The 17,500-nt window shown below is 45.8% G+C and overlaps 1 protein-coding gene across 1 annotated transcript in view; it reads right to left on the bottom strand.

The window, feature by feature from the left end:
- LOC145411912 (heparan sulfate glucosamine 3-O-sulfotransferase 3B1-like) overlaps nt 1–17,500 on the bottom strand; it is an 88,426-nt gene that overhangs the window by 13,425 nt on the left and 57,501 nt on the right. Inside the window, exon 5 of the mRNA XM_080281882.1 lies at nt 14,348–14,521. Coding sequence (XP_080138008.1) covers nt 14,348–14,521 — 174 coding nt within the window. The remainder of the gene's footprint in view (nt 1–14,347; nt 14,522–17,500) is intronic.

Raw genomic sequence — 17,500 nt, 5'->3', positions numbered from 1 at the left:
CTCTCTCTCTCTCTCTCTCTCTCTCTCTCTCTCTCTCTCTCTCTCTCTCCTAGAAGGCCAGCTCTTTCCTCTCTCCATCCCAATTTCATTCCTGCCTCTCCCTTCCCCACTTTTTTCTCCCTTTCTCTCCCTGTCAATCCCTAACTCACCCTGCCTCACTCTTCTTCAGTTTTCCTCTCCCTTCCTCACAGTACATTACCCTGCCTCATCCTGTCACCCTATCTCACCCTGTTTCCCCCTGCCTCACACTACCTCACCTTGCTTTCCCCTGCTTTACTCTGCCTCACCTATCTCACCCTGCCTCACTCTGCATCAGTTTTCTCCCCTTTCATCTCCCTACCCCTTACTTCTTCCTCCGTCTCCATACCTCCTCTCCTCTCCACACCTCCTCGCTTCTCTCCACTCCTCTCCTCTCCACTCCTCCTTTCCTCTCCTCTCCTCCTCTCCTCTCCTCTCCACTCCTCCTTTCCTCTCCTCTCCTCCTCTCCCCTCCTCTCCACTCCTCTCGACTCCTCCTCTCCTCTCCACTCCTCCTCTCCTCTCTTCCCTACACTCTTCCTCTCCTCTCCCCCTCTCCTCTCCTCTTCACTCCTCCTCTCCTCTCCACTCCTCCTCTCCTCTTCACTCCTCTCCTTTCCACTCCTCTCCTCACCACTCCTCTCCTCGCCTTTCCTCGCCTCTCCACTCCTTTCCTCTCCTCTCCTCTCCTCTCCACTCCTCCTCTCTTCTCCACTCCTCTCCTCCTCTTCTCTCCACTCCTCTCCTCCTCTTCTCTCCACTCTTCCTCTCCTCTCCACTCCTCGCCTCTCCTCTCCTCTCTCCTCCCCTGCGCAATCTTGGGATACACACGCATTAAACCAGCGCTCTGCATATCCAAGTGTTTCAACAACAAGTTTGAGTGAAGATCGGTGTGAAAGTGAACAGATCAGTGTATAAGAGTCGTAAACATATTTCCCCCGTGTAAAGTATTTAAATAGATTTCATGTAAAAGTTTTAGAGCGGGTTAAAGGTGTAAAGCGTTCGCGTGTCCCTTTGTTTACATTTATATTCCCACCCCCTACATCGTATTCCTGCCCTTTCCCGCCGTTATTTCTGGTCTTAGTCATATTATAGTTTATTTCCCCGCAGATCAAGGTCAGTTAGAACGATATCTAACAAACAGATTATCTTTTCTCACTAGTAAATGATGTAGTGAACTGAGAGTGTATTTACCTACCAGCTCTCTTTGTTTTCGTTCCCACTATCAGCCTTGTACAGTCACGCGTACTAATTTCTGCTCAAGGGTTACCCCTTCCATCCTCCCTCTACCCTGGAGAGAGGGAAGGGGGGAATCGCGAACAAGTCTACCCCGCCTTCTGCCCCTAACTCCCCCACCCTCCACCTCCAGCTGCCAGTTACTGATTAGACGCAAATTTTCTCATGTCCTGTAAACATGACTAAACTGTCGTCGCACACGCTTTCAACGGCCAAGATTTGGACTATATTTTTAGAATAAATTATTACCGTATTGAACTGCATTCTCAGATTGAAAATATTCACCATCATTGTAATCCAGTGTCGTCCGCTGCACAATTGTGGGTTCCAGTGCTTACCTTTTCACTTCCCCCAGCTGTCTCTCTCTCTCTCTCTCTCTCTCTCTCTCTCTCTCTGAATTTACTTTTCCCACTCACTCTTTCTTTTTAAATTTATATAACTTTCGCTTTGCTTCTCTCCCCCTCTCCCCCTTCTCTCTTGTTCTTTGTCTTAAGTCTTCCCCGCCTCTCACCCCTCCCCTCCCCCCACCTTAGGCCTGATCAGCAGTCAGTTATACCGTCACCGCTCCTTCGTATATCATGTGCAGGCAACATTTATCACACACACTTAGGTCAGATGTATGGAAAGCTATTGTTTTATATATATATATATATATATATATATATATATATATATATATAATTGTATTTCTCATTATGTGCCAAGTTCAAATAGAGAACACCAGACCAATATTCGTAATCTTTATTAGAGTGACCGTTCCACTTCACATAGCTGGGTAGCTGGGCTTATAAACTACACACACACACGCACACACACACACGACTTAAATTTTGCACTGACAGCGTGGCGACTACAATTATAGTCATTCTAACAACTGGATCTGCTGGCTCTAAACCTTCCCTGTCCCAGTCAAACTCCTCATTCAATAACCGGTTATTGAATGAGGAGTTTGACTGGGACAGGGAAGGTTTGGAGCCAGTAGATCCAGTTGTTAGAATGACTATATTTGTAGTCGCCACGCTGTCAGTGCAAAATTTAAGTCTCGTGTGTGTGTGTGTGTGTGTGTGTGTGTGTGTGTGCGTGTGTGTGTGTGTGTGTGTGTGTGTGTGTGTGTGTGTGCGTGTGTGTGTGTGTGTGTGTGTGTGTGCAGTTTATAAGCCCAGCTACCCACCTATGTGAAGTGGAACGGTCACTCTAATAAAAATTACGATTATTGGTCTGGTTTTCTCTATTTGAACTTGGCACAATGAGAAATACAATTATACATATAAAAAAAAATAGCTTTCCATACATCTGACCTAAGTTTGTGTGATAAATGTTGCCTGCACAAGATATACGAAGCAGCGGTGACGGTATAACTGACTGCTGATCAGGCCTAAGGTGGGGGGAGGGGAGGGGTGAGAAGCGGGAAAGACTTAAGACAAAGAACGAGAGAGAAGGGGGAGAGGGGGAGAGAAGCAAAGAGAAAGTTATATAAATTTAAAAAGAAAGAGTGAGTGGGAAAAGTAAATTCAGAGAGAGAGAGAGAGAGAGAGAGCTGGGGGAAGTGAAAAGGTAAGCACTGGAACCCACAATTGTGCAGCGGACGACACTGGATTACAATGATGGTGAATATTTTCAATCTGAGAATGCAGTTCAATACGGTAATAATTTATTCTAAAAATATAGTCCAAATCTTGGCCGTTGAAAGCGTGTGCGACGACAGTTTAGTCATGTTTACAGGACATGAGAAAATTTGCGTCTAATCAGTAACTGGCAGCTGGAGGTGGAGGGTGGGGGAGTTAGGGGCAGAAGGCGGGGTAGACTTGTTCGCGATTCCCCCCTTCCCTCTGTCCAGGGTAGAGGGGGGAAGGAAGGGGTAACCCCTGAGCAGAAATTAGTACGCGTGACTGTACGTCTTACTTTAAAGTCTAACGTAACAAATACTAACTAAGTTGCTTGCTAATTTAGTGCAAGTGAATAGCATTGTCTTCTGTATAGAGTAACAACTGTGTGATTGATGTTACACCAGTGAAATAGTTTTTGCACTACAAACCGTTGTTCACTGAGTGAAGCTAGGTGTTTATTTTGATTTCTCCCCAACATTCCATTGTTATTTTCTTTTTTCCTTTTTTCTCCCAGTGAATCAGTTTATGGTGTATTTCCACAATACATGGTAAGCTAGATCATGCCATAGCAAGTAGATTTTCTTTTCATTTTACACAGTTCATGGTAAGTTAGGCTGTACCATAGCAAGCAGATTTTCTACTCTTTTTACACTGGTAAAAGAATTCATGTAGGTTGGGTTGTGCTATAGCAGGTGGATTTTCTATTCTTTTTATACTGGTAAAGGAAGATAGTATATAAAAAGTAAGTGAATCTCCCTAGAAATTCAATATTTCATATATAGAGTAAATTGTCCATTTTTAACAACATCCCTTAACCAGTTGTATATTATTTTTTATTTTCAGTTCACTGAGAAAAGCTAGGTTTTTATTTCGATTTTTTCCCCAACATTCCATTGTTATTTTTTTGTTTTTCCTTTTTCTTCAGTGAATCAGTGTATGGTGTATTTCCATAATTCATGGTAAGCTAGATCATACCATAGCAAGTAAATTCTCTTTTCATTTTACACAGTTCATGGTAAGTTAGGTTGTACCATAGCAAGCAGATTTTCTGTTCTTTTTACACTGGTAAAAGAATTCATGTAGGTTGGATTGTGCCATAGCAGGTAAATTTTCTATTCTTTTTATACTGGTAAAGGAAGATAATATATAAAAAGTAAGTGAATCTCCCTAGAAATTCAATATTTCATATATAGAGTAAATTGACCATTTGTAACAACATCCATTAACCAGTTGTATATTATTTTTTATTTGTGTGGGATTGTGGAAATATTGCTGCAAAATGCCATCTAACCTGAAGGCCTGCCAGGAGTGTACTGGTTGCTTTGCGGCTCAGTATTTTTCGGATTACTTTTCGACGCCTGCGTGCAAACTATGCATCTTGAGAAGAGATCTAGAAAATGGTTTAGCTGAATAGCAGAGAAATTACAGGGAACTCAAGGGAGAGTTTGAGACACTGAAAGAGTTTGTAGCGGCAAATGCAGGAGTCAGCAACAGCACTCAAGAAGGAAGAAGCGTACAAACTGAGCTCGTACAAGCCCCCGCCCATCAGGCAGTTACAAATAATAGTGTATCAGTATCTTCCTCACCCAGCAATTCAGTACGTTCCTCGCCAAGCGAAGTCCCCTTTACTATGGTAAGAAATGGCGTAAAACCCGGAAAAGATACGAGGAAGCATCTTCCCATAACTACGTATAATCGCTACCAGATCCTTGCCGAAGCGGTTAATGAGACTGAAGAAACAAGGCTTATTGGGGAGTCTATTGTACGCAGTCAGCAGAAGGAATTTTGTGGACGGGCCCCCATCAGCAGAAAGAGGTACTGTTTTCCAGGAGGTGGACTACGTGATATCACAGAAGCCTGCGATGAGGTCACAAAAGACGCAAATGATCAACCTATACGTTATCCATGTTGGTACAAATGATCTGAAACGCAATAGATCAGAGGAATTGCTTGCAAAGTATCATGAAATGATCAAACGATTCAAAACTAAGTCCACTAATGTGATAATAGGCCTATCTGGTATACTCCCAAGGATCAAGGCAGAGAATAGTTTCTATGATAAGGCCTTCAGCACAAATAACCAGCTCAAATCACTCTGCACGCAAGAGAGAGTCGACTTTGTCAATCTGTGGGACCAGTTTTATGAGCAACATACTCTATTCCAGAAAGATGGTCTCCATTTGAACTCAGTAGGAGCAGCACGGCTAGGTAGACTTTTACACGATAAAGTCGCCCTCTTCAGATCAAAAAACGCGGCACGTCCAGGAACAGTAACCTTAATGTAAATACCCACAAAGTCAGATCACCAACTGTTGGAACGGAATTAGAGTCTGCTATGTTAACGCACATAATCTACGTAACAAGTTTGAGGATTTAGAATCTCTAATTTACCTAGAAAATTATGACATCATTGGCATCACAGAGTCCTGGATTAACACATCTGACCGTGACTTTCTAGCGGAATACTCATTAACAGGGTACAATATTTTCAGCTGTGAGCGACCACATCGAGCTGGTGGTGGTGTTTTACTATATGTGAAAACTAGTCTCCATCCCCTTGTGCTATCCAAACCCAGTATTACTAACATAGATGCCAGTTATGTTCAGCTAAGTATTAATTCACACAAAATAAATATGTCTCATCTATCGTTCTCCAGCACAGTCAACTGAGATAGATAAAAAACTTTATGATCAAATTGTGGAAATTTGTTGTCAAGAGGATAGCGTAATTTTTGGAGACTTTAATCTACCGGTAACAAAGTGGGGTGAACCACTGACAGCACACTCAGGACAAGAGCTTTATACGAATCTTCAAGAAAGCGCCCTTTCCCAACACGTAGAATACCCAACGAGAGGAAACAATATCTTGACTACAAATGATAACCTAGTCAACAACGTTGAAATAGGACCTGAGTTTAGTTCCAGTGATCATCGAACTATACAGTTTAATATTACTACTGAAAAAGTAAAAGAAACGGAGAGCAAAGAAAAGGTCCCAGATTATCGTAGAGCTAATTTCAGCAGGCTCAGAGCGCTACTTGCAACTGCAGATTGGAATCAAATGTCTGAAACCGATGACATAAACCAAGCATGGGAAATATTCACCAAAAAATTTAATGAAGTGATAAAGTCATGTGTGCCACTACGTAACAGATGTCCAGCTGGAAATAGTAAACCAAAGTGGTGGTCCAGTGAAATAAATAGTAACTTAATAGCCAAAAAAACAGGGATACCATAAATATAAAGCTACACAAAATAATGATGATAAATTACAGTGCGATAATCTACGCTGCATATCGAAAAGACTTATTAAACAAAGCAAAAGAGCACTGGAGATCCACATTGATAATACGTGCAAATCAAATCCTAAAGAATTTTACAGTTACATTAGAAAGAAAAAGGTTATGACTACATCAATAGGTCCTCTAAAAACAAACAATGGCAAACACACTGAAAATGAGGTCGAAATGGCAAACATTCTCAACGATTACTTTGTGTCTGTTTTTGCAGTAGGAAACACCACCAGAAACCTACTGTTACCCACAAACCAAGCAAATAGCACAGTCCTTAGTAACTATGCTATCCATAATAACGATATCCTTTCAGCCATAAATAGTACGAACATAAACAAAACCCCTGGCCCCGATAAAATATCACCAAGAATTCTCAAAGAAGCAAAACATGAGTTACTGCTGCCACTCTCTGTCTTATTCAATAAATCATTAAGTACTGGGAAAGTTCCATGCGAATGGAAACTAGCAAATGTAACACCAATTTTCAAAAAAGGAAATGAGTCGCACCCAGGAAATTACAGACCAATCAGCTTAACATCAGTAGTGTGCAAGTTAATGCAAAAAAATCATAAGAGATAAAATAGTTAATTATCTAGAAGAAAATAATATAATTAAAGACTCGCAGCATGGATTCAGACATCGTCGTTCATGCTTAACTAACTTACTGGACTTCTTCCATGATGTTTACAAACCATACGATGACTCAAGAGCAGTAGACATAATTTACCTCGACTTTCAGAAAGCATTTGACACTGTCCCTCACAAGCGTCTCGTGAGAAAAATAGAAGCACATGGAATAAAAGGAAATGCACAAAAATGGTTACAAGACTGGCTTTCAGACCGAAAACAGCGAGTTGTGATAAATGGAAAGGAATCCAAATGGCGTAATGTGATCAGTGGAGTTCCTCAAGGCTCAGTACCTGGACCGATACTTTTTATTATCTATATAAATGATATTGATGAGGGTCTAAATTGTAAAGTATCCAAATTTGCAGATGATACTAAAATAACCAGTAAAGTCACTTCAAAATTACAGTGGCAACAGTTACAAAATGACCTTAATACTTTAGCAAGCTGGGCAGAAAAATGGCAAATGAAATTCAACACAGAAAATGTAAAGTACTTCATATTGGAAATAACAATGTCCATGCAAATTACAAAATGAACAATATTCAGTTATCAAGTACAGACAGTGAAAAGGATCTTGGTGTGATAATATCAAATGACCTAAAACCAAGCAAGCAGTGTACCGATGCGGTTAAAATTGCAAACAAGCTGGTGGGTTTTATTGGAAGAACTTTCGAGTTTAAATCCGAAAAAGTCATACTTGCCTTGTACAACTCGCTAGTGCGCCCCCATCTTGAGTATTGTGTGCAATTCTGGTCTCCGTACTACAGAAAGGACATTGAAAAATTAGAGAAAATTCAGTGAAGAATCACAAAAATGATACCATGACTTAGAAACAAACCATATGAGGAACGCCTTGAAGAACTTAAATTATTTAGCCTAACGAAGCACAGGTTAAGAGGGGACCTTATTGAAGTTTTCAAAATCATGAAGGGATATGACAACTTAGACATGAATAAATATTTTGATATAGACCGGTTGAGTCAAACCAGAAGTAATGGCTGCAAAATTATGGGAAAGCGATTCCAATCCCACAAAGCAAAATACTTCTTCGTTAACAGAGTTGTAAATATCTGGAAGAGATTACCCTCAGATACTGTGAACAGTATCTCAATTGAGACATTCAAAAACAAATTAGACAAGTATTTGCACGAGAATCCCCAGCTGACTTTTTCTGTCCGAATAACTTGCTTTTATAGCTACGGTACATGTAAGTTTATGCCCCTTTTGTCTACAAGACACCCCGTAAAGAATGTACCCATACATAGTGTTGCGTCACACTATTATACACTTTCAATTTATTCAGTGCAAACAAAGCAATATAAGCACTGATTAGGATCTGCACAGATAGCCCTGAGTTAACGGTCACTACTCTTATTTTCGACCTGTGATGGGCTGTGGATCACTGAGGGTCCCTGTTAGTCAAGCGACCACCATCGGGATTTTTTTAATGTACCAGGGGTCACTGCTTCAGGATGAAACTTGTGTACTTGTCCCACATGGGAGAGTTCCCTGTCTCAGTGGAGTGAACGGAGCTAGGGCCTGATTGACTGCTGCCTTCCTTAAAAGCGCCAGGCAAGGCTGCCACACCACCCCTAAACATCCACACTGTGCAGTCCCCTCGTGTCTACAGGACACCCTGTAAACTTAACATGGCGTCACGTCATGTCATTATACGTTTTTCGATTTACCCAAAGCAAATGAGGTAATATACAGTAAGCACAGATTAGGATCTGCACAGATAACCCTGAGTAAAAGGTCACTACTCTTACTTTCGACCTGTGATGGGCTGTGGATCACTGAGGGTCCCTGTTAGTCAAGTGACCACCATCGGGATTTTTTTAATGTACCAGGGGTCACTGCTTCAGGATGAAACTTGTGTACTTGTCCCACATGGGAGAGTTCCTTGTCTCAGTGGAGTGAACGGAGATATTGCCTGACTGACTGCTGCCTACCTAAAAAGCGCCAGGGAAGGTTGCCGCACCACCCCTAAACATCCACTCTGTGCATTGCACATCCACACTGTGCACTCTGCAGTCCCCTTTTATCTAAGACACCCGTCTTAAATATTTTTCAATCTCCCCAATGCAAAGAAAGCAATATAAGCACAGATTAGGATCTGCACAGATAACCCTGAGTTAACGGTCACTACTCTTACTTTCGACCTGTGATGGGCTGTGGATCACTGAGGGTCCCTGTTAGTCAAGTGACCACCATCGGGATTTTTTTAATGTACCAGGGGTCACTGCTTCAGGATGAAACTTGTGTATTTGTCCCACATGGGGGAGTTCCTTGTCTCAGTGGAGCAAACGGAGCTGAGGCCTGATTGACTGCTGCCTACCTTAAAAGCACCAGGCAAGGCTGCTACACCACCCCTAAACATCCACACTGTGCAGTGTGTAGCTTCCACGTTATGTCCACAGACTTCCCATTAACTCAATGTACCGGTTTATAATGTCATGCCGTAACTATTATTTTATTTGTTTACTTTCTCTTTCAGGTTACTCAATCGGGTAGCTTATAGATAATGTATTATAGAATGTGACTTTTCCTATAAAATTTCCATGTCAGTTTTTCCATGCTGCATGGTGGTTTTTCTCGCTTTTTCCTTGAGGGTTTGATGGTGGGGGGAGCATTCTTGCTTTACTATCCTTATCCTTCAGCACGTAGAGTTAGATCTTGTAGTCATAGTTTTCCCTAACAAGCAGCCTCGAAAGGACCATAAGGTCTGTTGCTGTTTGCTTTCCTGTGTAATCCTGTGTAATCCTCTCCTCTCCACTCCTCCTCTCCTCTCCACTCCTCCTCTCCTGTCCAAGCCTCCTCTCCTCTCCATTCCTCCTCTCCTCTCCACTCTCCTCTCCTCCCCACTCCTCCTCTCCTCTCCTCCTCTCCTCTCCACTCCTCCTCTCCTCTCCATTCTCCTCTCCTCTCCACTCCTCCTCTCCTCTCCACTCCTCTCCTCCTCTCCTCTCCACTCTTCCTCTCCTCTCCATTCTCCTCTCCTCTCCACTCCTCCTCTCCTCTCCACTCCTCCTCTCCTCTCCACTCCTCCTCTCCTCTCCACTCCTCTCCTCTTCTCCTCTCCATTCCTCCTCTCCTCTCCATTCTCCTCTCCTCTCCATTCTCCTCTCCTCTTCACTCCTCCTCTCCTCTCCACTCCTCCTCTCCTCTCCACTCCTCTCCTCCTCTCCTCTCCACTCCTCTCCACTCCTCTCCTCTCCACTCCTCTCCTCTCCACTCCTCCTCTCCTCTCCACTCCTCCTCTCCTCTCCACTCCTCTCCTCTCCTCTCCTCTCCTCTCCACTCCTCCTCTCCTCTCCACTCCTCCTCTCCTCTCCACTCTCCTCTCCTCTCCACTCTCCTCTCCTCTCCACTCCTCCTCTCCACTCCTCCTCTCCTCTCCACTCCTCCTCTCCTCTCCATTCTCCTCTCCTCTCCACTCCTCCTCTCCTCTCCATTCTCCTCTCCTCTCCACTCCTCCTCTCCTCTCCACTCCTCCTCTCCTCTCCACTCCTCCTCTCCACTCCTCTCCTCCTCTCCTCTCCACTCCTCCTCTCCTCTCCACTCCTTTCCTCTCGTTTCTCATGTTTTTTTATTTCCTCGTCTGTCTCACTCCTATTTTCCCCTCTTTCCTCTTCTCTTCCCTCTTCTCTTTCTCTCTCTTCCCTCCTCTCCCCTCTTCCCTCAATTCTAACCCCTTTTCACTACCTTTTCTTCCCTTCCCTCCCTCCCTCCCCTCCCATCTCTCTTCCATTCTTTCCCTTCCCCTTTCCTTTCTTCTTTCAGTCACATCCTCTTTTTCCCTTCCCTTCCTTTCCCTCCACTTCCCTCTCTTTCTTACCTCATCCTTTCTTTTCTTCCATCCTTCCTTCCTCTTTCTTCCCTCCCTTCCCTCCCCTCTCCTCTTCTTTCTCTCACTTCTTTCCTCTCCCCTCCTCTTCCCTCCTCTTCCTTTTTCTCTTCCTTCTTTTCTCTTCCTACTCCTCTTTCATTCCATATACTGCCTCACTCTTCCCTTCTCTCTTTCCTTCCTTCCTTTCCCTTCCCTTTCCTTCCCTTCCCTTCCCTTCCCTTTACTTCCAATCCCATCCCTTCCCTTTCCTTCCCTTCCTTTCCCATCCCTTCCCTTCCCTTCCTTTCTTTTCACTTCCCTTCCCTTTCCTTCCCTTCCCTTCCCTTCCCTTCCTTCCCTCCCTTTCCTTCCTTCCCTTCCTTCATTTCCCTTCCCTTCCTTCCTTCCATCCCTTCCTTCCTTCCTTTCTTCCCTTCTTCCCTTTCCTTCCCTTCCCTTCCTTCCTTCCCTTCTTCTTCCTTCCCTTCCTTCCTTCCTTTCCCTTCCTTTTCCTTCCCTTCCCTTCCCTTCCCTTTACTTCCAATCCCATCCCTTCCCTTTCCTTCCCTTCCTTTCCCATCCCTTCCCTTCCCTTCCTTTCTTTTCACTTCCCTTCCCTTTCCTTCCCTTCCCTTCCCTTCGCTTCCCTTCCCTTCCCTTCCCTCCCCTTTCCTTCCCTTCCCTTTCCTTCATTTCCCTTCCCTTCCCTTCCCTTCCCATCCCTTCCCTTCCCTTCCTTTCTTTTCCCTTCCCTTCCCTTCCCTTCCCTTCCCATCCCTTCCCTTCCCTTCCCTTCTTTTCCCTTCCCTTCCCTTCCCTTCCCTTCCCTTCCCTTCTTTTCTTTTCCCTTCCCTTCCCTTCCCTTCCCTTCCCTTCCCTTCCCTTCCTCACTCCTGTTTGTTCCTTCTGGCTTGAGTGTATGTACTTTGTCCCTCCCTCCATCCCCCCACCTGCCTTACTTGTCAATCCTGCCTCACTCTGCCTTCCCCTGCCTCACCCTTCCTCTTCCTACCTCACCCTGCCTATTCCTACCTCACCCTGCCTTCCCCTGCCTCACCCTGCCTTCCACTGCCTCATCCTGCCTTCCACTGTCCCATCCTGCCTTCCACTGTCTGAGCCTGCCTTCCACTGCCTCGCCCTGCCTTCCACTGCCTCACCCTACCTCCCACTGCCTCGCCCTGCCTTCCACTGTCTGATCCTGCCTTCCACTCCCTCACCCTACCTTCCACTGCCTCACCCTGCCTTCCACAGCCTCACCCTTTCTTTTCCCTGCTTCACCCTGTCTTCCACTCCCTCACCCTGTCTTCCACTGCCTCATCCTGCCTTCCACTGCCTCACCCTGTCTTCCACTGCCTCATCCTGCCTTCCACTGCCTCACCCTGCCTTCCACTGCCTCACCCTGCCTTCCACTGTCCCATCCTGCCTTCCACTGCCTCACTCTGCCTTCCACTGTCTCACCCTGCCTTCCACAGCCTCACCCTTTCTTCTCCTTGCCTCACCCTGTCTTCCACTGCCTCATCCTGCCTTCCACTGCCTCACCCTGCCTTCCACTGTCTGAGCCTGCCTTCCACTGTCCCATCCTGCCTTCCACTGCCTCGCTCTGCCTTCCACTGTCTCACCCTACCTCCCACTGCCTCGCTCTGCCTTCCACTGTCTGATCCTGCCTTCCACTGCCTCACCCTGCCTTCCACAGCCTCACCCATTCTTCTCCCTGCTTCACCCTGTCTTCCACTGCCTCATCCTGCCTTCCACTGCCTCACCCTGCCTTCTACTGTCTTGCCTTGCCTTCCCCGTGCCTCACCCTGCCTTCCACCGCCTCACCCTGCCTTCCACTGTCTCAGCCTGCCTCCCACTGTCTCACCCTGCCTCACCCTGCTCCACCCTGCTTTCCACTGCCTCACCCTGCCTTCCACTGCCTCACCCGGCATTCCCCTACCCCGCCCAGCCTTCCACTGCCTCACTCTGCCCTCCACTGCCTCAACCTGCCTTCCACTGCCTCATCTCGCCTTCCAATGCCTCACCCTGCCTCACCCTGCCTTCCACTGCCTCACCCTGCCATCCACTGCCTCACCCTGCATTCCACTGCCTCACCCTGCCATCCACTGCCTCACCCTGCCTTCCACTGCCTCACCCTCTTTCATCTACCTATCCTAAGACTTGCAGCAGAAATCCACGCCATAAATCTGGAAGTAATGGAATCCTGTCACATCCTGAATTTGTCCCTCTGTATTCCTCTGCCTCCCCTTCCTGTTCCTGCCTCCCCCAGCCTCCTCGTGCCTCGCTTCTCCTAGCCTCCCTCTGCCTCGTCCTGCCTTCTCCTGCCTCACCCTGCTTCCTCTGCCTAACCTGAGATGAAACGCTCCTGTCGCAATCCAGCTCGGCCATTTGACTATCTCAATAATCACCTGCCCTTCTCTTACCCTCCCTCTTTCATCTGCTTATTATTTCTCTCTCTCTCTCTCTCTCTCTCTCTCTCTCTCTCTCTCTCTCTCTCTCTCTCTCTCTCTCTCTCTCTCTCTCTCTCTCTCTCTCTCTCTCTCTCTCTCTCTCTCTCTGTCATACTTCACCTTCCTTTTCTTCTGTCTCTTCCTCATCCTCCTTCTGTCTCCCTCTCCCAGGTCTCTTAGCGTCTTTCTGTCTCTTTTGCTTCTCACAGCCCTCTCTCTGTCTCCCTCTCTCTCTCCTAGTCTCTCTCTCTTCTCCTGCTCCTATATTTTTTCCTGTTTCTCTCTGCCTGTCCTGCCTTCCCTGCCTCCTCTGGCTAATCTGACACCACCACCAAGAATCTAGTAGAGGAGGCCCTGTCACATCCCTGACGTATCATCCCTACCTCTCCCGTCTCCTGCTTTCTCTGCTGTAGATTCCCGCTGCCTCGCCCTGCCTTACCCTGCCTCCCTTTGCCTCTGCCTGCCTTCCCCTGCCTCACCTGTTATGTACAGTACACCCAGCCTCTACCTGCTTCCCCTACCTTACCTGAGATGAAAAATTCCCGCCACGTCCCATCGCGACTCTGAATTTTGCTGTCTTACCCCCTCTTCCCCTGCCTCCTTCTGCCTTTCCCTACCTTCTCCTGCCTTTCCCTACCTTCTCCTGCTTTTCCCTGCCTCTCCCAGCCTCTCTTTTGCCCTACCATGCCGTGACTTACCCTGCTTTTCTTCTGCTTACCCCTGTCTCCTCTTCCTAACTCGAAGCCACCACCAGTAATCTAGAGGTAGGGTCTTGCTGAAACCCAAATTCTTCCCTCTGAATTTTCCCTCCTCCTCTACGTCACCCTGCCTACCCCTGCTTCGTTCCTCGACTTCTCCTAGCCACTCCCTTCCTCTCCTTACCCTCCTACGTATCGTGGTTACCTTGTTCTTCTCCTTTAATATATTTTTAGAAACGTGGAATGTTCTGTCACACCCCAAATTTGTCTACCCCAGTTTCCCTTCTTACGTCTGGATTTCTTTGCCTCTTCCCAACCTACCCTGTCTCCTCTTGCCTTTTCCTGCCTCCCCTGCCTCTCACTGCCTTGCCTTTCTACCCTGGCCTCCTGCTTCCCCTGCCTGTCTAGAGACTGAATTCGATAAATAAGGAAAATCCTGACACATCCCAAACTCGGTCCCTTGCATTTTTCTGCCTTACTCAGCCTAACTCCTGCCTCTCCTAGCTTCTGCTTGCTTCTCTTAGCCTTTCCTGTCTACCCCCTGCTTCCCCTGCCTCCTCTCCCTCACCCCTGCCTGCCCCTGCCTCACCTAAGACTCTGGGTGTAGTCAGACAGGGCCCTGGTGACTGGATCCCGCACCACCAGGAGTAACTTAGCGTCAGGCAGGTCTTGCTTCACCCTGGCCGGTACCCCTGGCGTGGTGAAGTAAGCAGGGGTCTTCTCCACGGTCAGCTGCCCTTCCATACTCAAAGGCAGCTTGCTTCTGTGTGGGGGAGGGAAAGGCAAGAGGTAGAGAGGGAAAGCAGAAGAGGAATAGACTGCACGGCATGATGGAATAGTTGTATATCTCACACCAGTATGTGTGGGGGAGGGAAAGGCAAGAGGTATAGAGGGAAAGCAGAAGAGGAATAGACTGCACGGTATGATGGAATAGTTGTATATCTCACACCAGTATGTGTGGGGGAGGGAAAGGCAAGAGGTATAGAGGGAAAGCAGAAGAGGAATAGACTGCACGGTATGATGGAATAGTTGTATATCTCACACCAGTATGTGTGGGGGAGGGAAAGGCAAGAGGTATAGAGGGAAAGCAGAAGAGGAATAGACTGCACGGTATGATGGAATAGTTGCATATCTCACACCAGTCATGTCAACATCCATACATCGCAAGACCCATCACGCCATACCACATCGCTTCTACACCACCACATCATACCAGTACTCTCTTTCATCACACCACCACACTATACCGGGTCATTTCTACATCCCACTGCACTATATCAATGTAGTATAACACCAGTACTGTTATTATTTACCATTTCATCTCTGTTATAATACCACTAACACCATTATACGTATTTTACCAGCATTTTATATGTATGTGTCCATAGCTATCTATCTGTCTGTCTTCCTACCTACCTACCTATCTGTCTATCTGTATCTATCTGTCTATCTATTCATAATATATATATGCAGAGAGAGAGAGAGAGAGAGAGAGAGAGACATTGTGACGAATATGAAAGCAGAGGACGAATGACTTCAGTACTAAGAATCTCTCTCTCTCTCTCTCTCTCTCTCTCTCTCTCTCTCTCTCTCTCTCTCTGTTAATTCCACAATATTTCTGCTTCTGTCCTTTTTATCGCGTGTTCGTTCGTTCCCTCCTTCCTTCCTTTCTTTCTTCCTTCTTCCTCTCCTCTGCTCCTCCTCCTCCTCCTTCTTCTTCTCCTCTGTGCAGTCCCCTTTTATCTAAGACACCCGTCCTATATACTTTTCAGTCTCCCCAGCGCAAAGAAAGCAATATAAGCACAGATTAGGATCTGCACAGATAACCCTGAGTTAACGGTCACTACTCTTACTTTCGACCTGTGATGGGCTGTGGATCACTGAGGGTCCCTGTTAGTCAAGTGACCACCATCGGGATTTTTTTAATGTACCAGGGGTCACTGCTTCAGGATGAAACTTGTGTACTTGTCCCACATGGGAGAGTTCCTTGTCTCAGTGGAGCAAACGGAGCTAGGGCCTGATTGACTGCTGCCTACCTTAAAAGCGCCAGGCAAGGCTGCTGCACCACCCCTAAATATCCACACTGTGCAGTGTGTAGCTTCCACGTTATGTCCACAGACTTCCCATTAACTCAATGTAACCGGTTTATAATGTCATGCCGTAACTATTATTTTATTTGTTTACTTTCTCTTTCAGGTTACTCTATCGGGTAGCTTATAGATAAAGTATTATAGAATGTGACTTTTCCTTTCCAGTGTTTCCTATAAAATTTCCATGTCAGTTTTTCCATGCTGCATGGTGGTTTTTCTCACTTTTTCCTGAAGGGTTTGGTGGTGGGGGGAGCCTTCTTGCTTTCCTATCCTTATCCTTCAACATGTAGAGTTAGATCTTGTAGTCATAGTTTTCTCGAACAAGCAGCCTCGAAAGGACCATAAGGTCTGTTGCTGTTTGCTTTCCTGTGTAATCCTGTGTAATCCTCCCACCAATCCTCTTCTCTCGTGTACTCTTCCCCCTTGCCTCTTGCATTATGTATACTCTCTCTCTCTCTCTCTCTCTCTCTCTCTCTCTCTGGGGGGCGCGGTGGCACAGTGGTAGCGCGCTGAGCTTGTGATCGGGAGGTCGCAAGTTCGAGCCTCGCCCGGGCTACCGTTGCCGGGAGGGGTAGCTCCCTCCTGTAACCCCAGCGGGGCTATATGGCCTTAGTTGCCTAGCTCGGGGAATTCATTTCTCCATTTCTCTCTCTCTCTCTCTCTCTCTCTAAAGAGAACTAAAGTTCATCGCTGAACTGCTGGTGAGAGAGAGAGAGGTGCTTGTTTTCTTTGGTCCTCATGACACGAGGTGTGGTCTGACATTTCCTCGTGTGTGTGTGTGTGTGTGTGTGTGTGTGTGTGTGTGCTGTTCCTACTCTCTCTCTCTCTCTCTCTCTCTCTCTCAAACTAAACCAATTAAGTGCCTTTGCAGATACTGACAAATTCCAAGCCACTGTGTCCACGTGTTAGTATGAGTGTTAAATCTGGTGTTAGTATGAGTGTTAAATCTGGTGTTAGTATGAGTGTTAAATCTGGTGTTAGTATGAGTGTTAAATCTGGTGTTAGTATGAGTGTTAAATCTGGTGTTAGTATGAGTGTTAAATCTGGTGTTAGTATGAGTGTTAAATCTGGTGTTAGTATGAGTGTTAAATCTGGTGTTAGTATGAGTGTTAAATCTGGTGTTAGTATGAGTGTTAAATCTGGTGTTAGTATGAGTGTTAAATCTGGTGTTAGTATGAGTGTTAAATCTGGTGTTAGTATGAGTGTTAAATCTGGTGTTAGTATGAGTGTTAAATCTGGTGTTAGTATGAGTGTTAAATCTGGTATTAGTATGAGTGTTAAATCTGGTGTTAGTATGAGTGTTAAATCTGGTGTTAGTATGAGTGTTAAATCTGGTGTTAGTATGAGTGTTAAATCTGGTGTTAGTATGAGTGTTAAATCTGGTGTTAGTATGAGTGTTAAATCTGGTGTTAGTATGAGTGTTAAATCTGGTGTTAGTATGAGTGTTAAATCTGGTGTTAGTATGAGTGTGATTCTAAGTCAGTTTATGCCCTAATACTTCATTCTTCTAGCTGGATAAATTAGTGGTAGGTGGGAGCGGCAGCCATCCACTCATATGATGTAGTGCTGCATTGGGTGGTTATAGGTTGGGTGGTAGTCGAGTAATGAAATAATGCCTTGTGGATTAGTGGGTTAAGGCGCACCAAAAGAGT

Source organism: Coenobita brevimanus, chromosome 91 (assembly GCF_032717465.1).
Source record: "Coenobita brevimanus isolate Jiangsu-jjx chromosome 91, ASM3271746v2, whole genome shotgun sequence".
NCBI classification, from domain to species: Eukaryota; Metazoa; Arthropoda; class Malacostraca; order Decapoda; family Coenobitidae; genus Coenobita; species Coenobita brevimanus.
The sequence above is the reverse complement of the archived record's forward strand: the minus strand, read 5'-3'. Positions and strand labels throughout refer to the sequence as shown.